General features: G+C 38.6%; 1 protein-coding gene across 1 annotated transcript in view; it reads right to left on the bottom strand.

Annotated features, from left to right (window-relative positions):
• Positions 1-200: 200 nt before the first annotated feature.
• Positions 201-8673, bottom strand: part of LOC118412980 (CCAAT/enhancer-binding protein zeta-like) — a 26184-nt gene continuing 17711 nt past the window's right edge. Inside the window, exons 21-33 of the mRNA XM_035816115.1 lie at positions 8480-8574; positions 8099-8193; positions 7477-7530; positions 7038-7137; positions 6682-6750; positions 5644-5710; positions 5303-5403; positions 4876-4927; positions 4506-4639; positions 4180-4230; positions 3748-3947; positions 1676-1757; positions 201-524 (exon numbers count right to left, since the gene is read on the bottom strand). Coding sequence (XP_035672008.1) covers positions 376-524; positions 1676-1757; positions 3748-3947; positions 4180-4230; positions 4506-4639; positions 4876-4927; positions 5303-5403; positions 5644-5710; positions 6682-6750; positions 7038-7137; positions 7477-7530; positions 8099-8193; positions 8480-8574 — 1249 coding nt within the window. The 3' untranslated portion in view covers positions 201-375. The remainder of the gene's footprint in view (positions 525-1675; positions 1758-3747; positions 3948-4179; positions 4231-4505; positions 4640-4875; positions 4928-5302; positions 5404-5643; positions 5711-6681; positions 6751-7037; positions 7138-7476; positions 7531-8098; positions 8194-8479; positions 8575-8673) is intronic.

The following is an 8673-nucleotide window of genomic DNA, read 5'->3' as shown; positions in this document are numbered from 1 at the left end:
AATTCAATTTCAGATCAACTTCATGGACAACAGTTATTTGAAGCAGAGATAATTCCACTCTGTAGTATCCTGTGGTTTGAGAGAAAAGTGGTAGCTCCTGCATAGCACCAAATAATTCATTAAATCTTTACAGTACATTTCTGGTGACTATGCTAAACTGCTACATGCTTGGACACAGTTCAAAGAATGAAGACATCATGTTTTCAAGTTCATTTCAGTTTTAATTCTGATCCTGATTCAATCTTCAATCTGTACAGTCTAAAAAACTGTTTAAATGCAAACTTAACTACTTTCTTACAAAATTGTACAGAATTCCAAAATCATAACTGTTTAGAAGAAATTCTTTAGAAAACAACAAAAGTAGTGGTTAATCATCTATCTTCTTCTTTTCCCTTGCTTGCCCCCTTGTTTCTTCCCCCTCCCCTTCCCCACTGGACCCTTCCCTCGATTTCTCTTCTTCTCCTTCCAGTTCTGTCCTCTCACCCACTGGTCCCGGGCCACCTCCCACTTCAGCTGCTTGGCATCTGTAGAGAGAACATACAAACATGATACCCTCATCTCTTCAACTACAAGTACATTTGTACAGTGCACACAAACAATTTGAATATGATTTGCATATTTGTGACAACAAAGACACTTCATTTGCATACTTGGAAAATAAAGTTAGGGTATAACACCTTGCATGTAGTGATCATCAGTGCTGGAGAAAAGAGAAATAATTGAAAGTAATGATGAAATACTAGTTTGTAGACTTATAAGTTGGGTGATTTATTTGCTTGGCCCTCTTGGTAATAACACTTGAACTGCCAACCCTGTTTTTGTTGTGTGCGTGTGTGTGTGTGTGTGATGGCGGTTGAAAGGGACAATACTTTCAAAATGAGACAATTAGCTGTGATCCTATACCTTCCCTATTAAGTAATCATGCTTTTCTCACACGTCAATGCTGTTTTTTTCCAGCTATTCTATACAGAAGAAGGGCTCAATATATCAATTATTCATCCTCCATATCAAAATGACTCCTGTGCAGTATAAACACAGCTTAGTGTGTCCTTGCACCTATAATTCCCTGGTAGATCTTATCTGCTTTAATTGTTTTGATGCTATGTGATAAGCATTTTATAATGAGGTACGTGTCATTGAGAAAATTTTGAAAAAGATCTAGAGATCAGCAAAAACTTGGTATAACAATGAATGGCTGGCCTTGATGGCCTATACAGACTTGGCAAAACCTTAACTACATCACAGGAGTATTTTGAAGTCCCCAAAAGTTTTGTGTAAAGTAAGATTTTGGTCATGATATACAATCTTTTTAAACTCCCCTCATCCAGTTCTGTGTCCCAAATGTTTGCTTTGTCCAGTGAGATGGTTCCAGTGATGATCATTTTACAACAGCACATCCAGATGTACAAAAGAACTGGATAAAGTAAAAAATCTTAGACACTATGCTGTGCACTTTTGCATAAGGGCCCAACTGATGTCCCTGAATATAGAGGAAGGTCACCACAAAGTATCTGAGACCGTGTCTTTTATTCACAAAAATACAGGGTGGATCTAAGAGTGAAAACAGATAACCAAGCTTCCACAGGTGTGCAGTATACCTATGGCTCACACCTGTACCTGTCTCTCTTACCTGGTATTTGGTACATAAGTCAGTAGATTTGTTCCTAACACTCACCTGCATTGTCTTTGTTGGACAGGGCTCCGATGCCGATGTTGTCAAACTTGGAGCCAGCGTTGTCATCCAACAATGAGGAGAACTGTTCACAGGAGAGAGAGAGAAAAATGCATTAGAAAAGGTCAACTTGAATTGACCAAGAGGCCTGTGATTATAGTACTGTACGAGGGGCGTTCAATAAGTAATAACTCTGACTCATTTTCCATAGCAGGAGATTAATGAAACTTGGCACAGTTATTAGTCTTTCTCTTCATAGGAACCACCCAGAGTTATGCATTTCTCCCATCGTTTGATGCAGCTCTGGACACCGTTTTTGTAGGACACCCCAGGTTGGTCCTCCAACAGATGCCTCATCAATGGCAGAAGAGGAACGACCAGGTCTGGGAGCTGTTTCCACAGACTTCCGGCCATGTTTGAATTCAGGATGCCAGCGTTTTACAAGGTCATATGATGGGGCATCATCACCATAAGTTTCTTTCATTTCATCAAAAGTCTCCTTTGGTGTGCGTCCTTTCAAATACAAAAACCGGATCACTGCGCGACACTCAACTGGCTCCATTTCACACCTGGTCCATTTCACAACTAACTCAGTTCAAACACCATTAAATCAGAAACTACAATTAGTTCAAAGCTCTTTTTTGCAGCATAAACTATAGAGATATGAATCATTACACATGCAAAATTTCATCTAGATCAGACAACTGAAAGTGGGTCAGAGTTATTACGTATTGAACGCCCCTCGTAGATTGGTTTTACATCTGGTTGGTCCTTTTTTCTTACTTCAGCAAGATTCACTGCTCACAAAGAGACTAGATTATCTAAAATATACACAACTCCTACCTCCCTTTACCAGATGTGATAAAAGAAACCAACATTCGGTTTGCACGTCAAGATATTGATACTTTGTGAGACATGCAAATATTCAAGCTAGCTCTATGTTGTAGCTGTTACAATGAAGTAAACTGTCACTGTTGATACAACAAACTGTACATGATAAAAGAATGGGAAAATTGAATGGTAGAGAAAAGGGACAAACAAACACATCCACACTAATCTTGACCTTCCTGTTTCTTGTTGGATTACTGAGGATGCAGCACAGGTGTGCCAAGTCACCAGGTAGGGTAAGTATTAGAAGAGATCAGACCAGAACACAGAGCCTGTTTATGAGATTAGTACCATTATACATGACTGTCTCTGCTGATACTTTGGTAAGGTCTGACAGATTTTTGCTGACACGTCATAGAACACCTTTGACCTTCTCCGTATTATAGGCTCACTTACAAGATCTGTTATCAGAAAAATTATGTAAAGTCAGCAGGAAGAATGGTTTATAAAAAGTCATTAATGGATTAACTTAATGATAAACCTACTTAGCAAATTAGATTGACTCAATGACAAGGGAGTCATTATTTATGAATATTGAAATACTACTATTGTACCACAGAACAAGGATAGAACAATGTGAACTGAACGTGATTATAGAACTGTTTGAACCTCTAACTTGAAACACATCAGACGCTTCAATCCACCTCCTACCGCTAAATAAAGTGCCCACAAAATCAAATGTTATAACACTACAAACAAAACAAAAAACAGTTGTGGTGCACCCGTAACGCTACCCGCCCATGAGAAGGACAAGCAGAGGTAAAAGGCACACGGGTTAGTCTATGCAGCCTTCAGTCCGGGACAACCCACCGAGGGGGCAGCCCGGTATCTGGACTGCAACAGTCACAGAAGCACATCAAACTAATATCTCTCACTTCTAGTGATTGCATTGATGTTTGAAGCATGCATTAAAACATGTTAGTATAGATCCCATTGACTGCTGGGAGAACAGGGCACTATGGGTAATGCACAGGGTAAATGACCTCATTACCATGCATTGCAGACAAGTTGTTATAAAATAATGATGTTGTTTGCCACCTGCATTATATATAGAGTGCCCCATTATCCCCACAAGCCATTGGATCCATGAAATATCACTATGTCATCAAACAGTAGTACAGAAGTTTTCAATGTGCAGAAGAAAAATATAATGAAGAGATAATATGAGATTGACAGGTGAAGTTCACCTCCTCTGCTGCTGCGAACATGCTGCCACTCCCCACCCCAGGTAGCTTCCCTCTCCTTCTCTTCCTCTTGGGTTTGGTTGCCATGGCAGCAACAAAGTCCACACCCTCATCATCATCATCACCATCATCTCCTGCCTTCCTCTTGTTGGCTGCCTTTTTCTTGCCCTGTTTGGCTGGTCCAACTGCCTCATCTTCATCATCTGGAGAGAAAAGGATATTTACAGATCTGCAGCAGATAAACAGGTTCACTTTGAACTACAAATTTTACATCTAAAGAGCTCCAACCTGTGCCACATATTTTTTATCCCCGCTTGCGCCTATCCATTTTGATCAATATGGTTGTTCCAACTAGTTCAAACTAAAACATTCCCTTTTCAAAGCTAACATAGACAGACTACAAGATGACATCACAAGACAATTTTTTCCACTCACCATTTTCTTCTTCAGAGAATGACATCTCATCCATGTCATCATAACTGAATTCTGTAACACAAAGATTTAACATCAGATCCAACCAAGCACAGAAAACAGTTTTTGTACTAAAACACATTCTACCTTTTGTACGAGCAAATGACTGCCAAAAGCACTACACAAAACCCATAACAAGAAGGCTGGCATGATAAAAATACATGCATTTCATCAACCAGGGCCCTGCCTTTTATCTACATCTATTTGACAAAAGTAACTGTGTTGGTAATGACCCCAAATAGAAAAATAACACCTGAATCCAGAATCTTCCAGCTGTTCTATTTTCTCACCTTCATCACTGCCACCTGGTGCATCTGCAAACATGTCCTCCTCAGCTGGGTCCATGAACACACCTGCCTCCTCACCATCCTCCTCCCCATCCTCCTCCTCCTCTTCCCAGACCGTCCCCATCATCATCATCATCCTCCTCCATCATCTCATCTTCATCCTCAAGTTCATCATCATCATCACTCTCCTCCTCCGGTCCCTCCCTCTTCTTACCTTTCCTTAAGCCACGTGCAAATTCACTGTCAGCTTTCAGAACAATGCAGTTAACTGAAAGAGCACATACCGATAACAATGCTTTTCTTTCGAGAATTGAACATGATTTCTTAAAATCATACAGCTTTTATGGTTGTTTGTACACATGTATTTCCTTACCTTGCAAAGTCCATACCAAGGACTTCATCATCTTCATCTCCTTCAAATTTGTCTGAAAATGAGAAACATTCAATCTTTCAAATTTCTTACCGTAACCCTGCGATTCACAACAATCAGACATGATGGCATATCTTCCGTTTGACAAAAAACAATAAGGGAGTACTTAATATTTTATTCATAAGTGTGAAAGTAATCCTACTACGTTGATGACAGCCCGGTTCTGTGTTTTATTAACATTAATATTACATGTGCATTGGTAACCACACGATCTGATGAAACATGACCTTTCATTCCATAGTCTTTCATTAAAAAATACTTCAGAAGTCTCTTCCTGCTTGCTGTTCCGAACACACACTGAGAATGTACTCTGGCAAAATTTCAGCTGTTAAGTAGAAGTGTCAAACTTAATAATTCCACCTTAACCTACCCAGTATCCTATCAAACTCCTCGTCTCCGACACTCTCAATGTCACTGTCATCGTCACCGTCTGTCGCCTTCCGCCCAAACTGTGCTCTCTTGGAGAAGAACCTGTGGTGGAAAGCAAGGTCATAAAGACACTTCATCAGACTCTGGGAAATACACAGATACATCAGGGCAATTGTACAATTTTCAATTTAGGTAATTTGATCAAGCTTAACTTTTAAAAGAACTTTTAACTATGAAATGATCACACTTTGCATATCTGTAAGTATGGGAATTATGCAGTTAAGCTCACAAATCTGGACAAAGACTACTCTATCAACGGGGAGAATCATTTTTCACTCTCACCGATGGAAGAAGACTTCGTCGACAGGGATCTTCTGCTCGTCTGTCTGGAGAAACTCCTCACTGTTCACTGTGGGATTAGGAATGGTTTGATGTTATTTGGTTATTGGTACGCCTGAAAGTGGCAGGATAGATTTGGGACTTTAGAGGCTTGTTTTGAAACTGCATCATCATTTTTGTCAGAAATTTACAACAGAAAGGATGAATGGCTCTTTTTGATTTTTTGTATATAGTAGAGTCGATTCCATATAACCGAGAGGGTGTTTCTTGCCTTTTGTTCTAACATTTTGGAAATCTTTGTAACAATCTAACTGTGATAAGTAACTGTTTAGAACTATTTATAACATCTATATGACGTTCTTAATATTTCTATAGTATTCAAACATGTTAGAAACAATTCTAACATCAAATACATTATTTCTGTTAGTTTCTAAACTGTTCCGACATAGATGCATCATTTGTGATCACATGTTCGAACATGGAAACAATATGATGAAACTGGGTCAGTAGGCTGGGAAGAGGGCAATTCACACATCCCTGTCAAGTGCAGGAAATTATGTCTGTCTGCCACCTACTCACAAAAGACTCACCAGTGTATACTAAAGAAGATCTAAAAATACAAGAGCTAAACAAAGAACTAAGCTTAGCAGCTTTGTTTATGGGGTCAATAAAAGCTTTTATGGAGGGAAAAAATGACACAAAATGTTGGAACATGTTGGAACAATAACAAAAACACATAGATGTTTGAAAATTGTTCTAAATAAAGAGATAATTATATCATTACTTTCCCAAATGTTCCAACAAGTATAAAAAGGTTCAAACATGTTTAAAGTTTTATTTTGAAATGTTTGAACAATTTCGAACTTTAGTGACTGAAATGTTCTTCTACTCAAAATAGTTCAAACTTATTACAAATATTATTTCAAAACCATCTCGGTGACTTGGAATTGACTCTATGGGAAAATATTACAATTTTTACATATGGAAATGGTACACACATCAAGATGACTTTTGTGCTAAATGAATAAAGTGAGACCCTACCTGGGAACCTCTTGACGCCCCTGGGTTCAAATCTGGTGGACTTTGGCTGCATCACTGACTGACCAGGGTCTGGCGACAAACAAACAGAACATTTCACTATATACTAATAGGTTTCGTGGCAAAGCTGCCCAAAATGCAAGAAATTGTAAAGACCTTTTCCATGTAGATAAATACTCTTAACATAATTTTAGCACAGAAATAATGGAAATATATTTCAATTTTTAGGGATAAAGTCATTCAAATCTGCAATTATTGGTTTATAGGTGCCATCTGGCAGATTGTAACAGCATTACAGCTAGCTACTTCAGCAAAGAGATTCTCCTTAATAATAACTATGCTGTTCCCACATGTCTTACCTTGTTTTCTTTGTTTGGGATTTCTGAAGACAAATCTGTCCAGGAATCTAGCTAAGGTGAAGTCTTGGAGAGGGTCCCCACTGTACTGGATGGCCTCACCCTTAAAATGGGAAGTAAGGAAGGTAAGAGCTGAATATTCTTCAATGTGCAGCCTTTAAGATTTAAATCTGCAATGATAGTACACTTTATCAATGCCACCTAGCAGACTACAACTGTACTGCAGTGTAAGGAAACATGGCACCATAATGATTGTTTATTTCAACTGGCTATTTACCATTTGAAAACTAAACACAAAGAACTAGATACTCTAAAACTCAGTTCCAGCAATTTCCCTGTTGTTAACAGCTTCCAAGATATACGCCAAAGCAACATAGTGGAAAATGTTGGTTTTATATCAAATGCAAAAGGAATATCAAGTAAAAGTAGATGAGTAACTTACGTCAAGGATTTTTTTGGCAAACAGAGCTACTGATGGATGGAAGTGGTTGGCTAGCTGTGGAAAAGAAAAGAAAAGGATATATGGTCAGTTTTCATGATTTGGAAACTTGTCTCTTTGCATGAGATGGATATGGAAAAAAGCCCATGAATGAAACCAAATTCAGTTACAAGAAATGTTGCTTTGCAAGTCACAAAAGTACAATTCAAACTTCAACACAAATGCTTTCATCGCCAGATTACAATCATGCTTAGGCTGAGGAAAAATTAATGTTCTACTGCCAGTTATGGTGCTGAAAAAAATTAGTTATGTTGTAGGGATCTTAAAACGTTTTTTTTTCTTTAAATTTCATCTAATCTAACGATTATGCAAAATGTCAACATAAAGGGCACCTAGTTTTGGTCAGTCTGTTTATACCACTTTTTTCTATTGCAACAGGAATGAGAAGATAATGTTGGAAAATGACTCTACAACATTTCCGTATTGGATAAAAATGCCATGTCCCTAATGCCAGCGTCTGACCACAAAAAAAGCTAGGGTCAGTAGGTTTTTGCAAGAGTTGAAACATAACATTTTTTCGTATACCTTACAGTTGAGAAGAAACTGTCTGAGATGCTGCTCATACCTTACATAGCTCCCACAGGCAGCTCCCATCTGCACCACAGTACAGGGGGTTCCTACCCTGGGGGTCGTACTGGGATGTCTGCGTCTTGCCTTTACCTAGAGAGAGAGGAAACGTGTTGGTTAAGGCTCCACTCCAGAGTGTTGCTAAAAAATTCCTTGACAGAGGGTACTTCAAAATTATTATCACTGTATTTTTTGTTGTGTCAATAACTATTCCGTAACAAGCAAGCTGATATCTAACAAAACCATATCAAAACACAGTTGCAAATGCCTTCACAATGGAAAAGGTACCATCATATTGTTGTTCAATTTATCAATTACTAACTGTCCTTATTTCCCTCTATTTGAATGATGGGTAAGTCCAAAATCAAACATAACTGACCTAGTCTGTGTACCCATGATGCACCACTCCCTCCAGTATCAGATGGTTTTGTGACCTCTTCTTGCTGTTCCTCTGTACTTTCTGTTTCCTCTACAGCTTCATCTACTACAGCAGCCTCCTCCTCTGGTAACTCCACATCCTCAAAATGTTCCTCATCATCTGACTCCTAAACAAGAAATACAAGACTTTTACAT

Source organism: Branchiostoma floridae, chromosome 1 (assembly GCF_000003815.2).
Source record: "Branchiostoma floridae strain S238N-H82 chromosome 1, Bfl_VNyyK, whole genome shotgun sequence".
In the NCBI taxonomy this organism is placed as follows: Eukaryota; Metazoa; Chordata; class Leptocardii; order Amphioxiformes; family Branchiostomatidae; genus Branchiostoma; species Branchiostoma floridae.
Note: the sequence above shows the minus strand (reverse complement) of the source record. Positions and strands in the feature narration are given on the sequence as shown.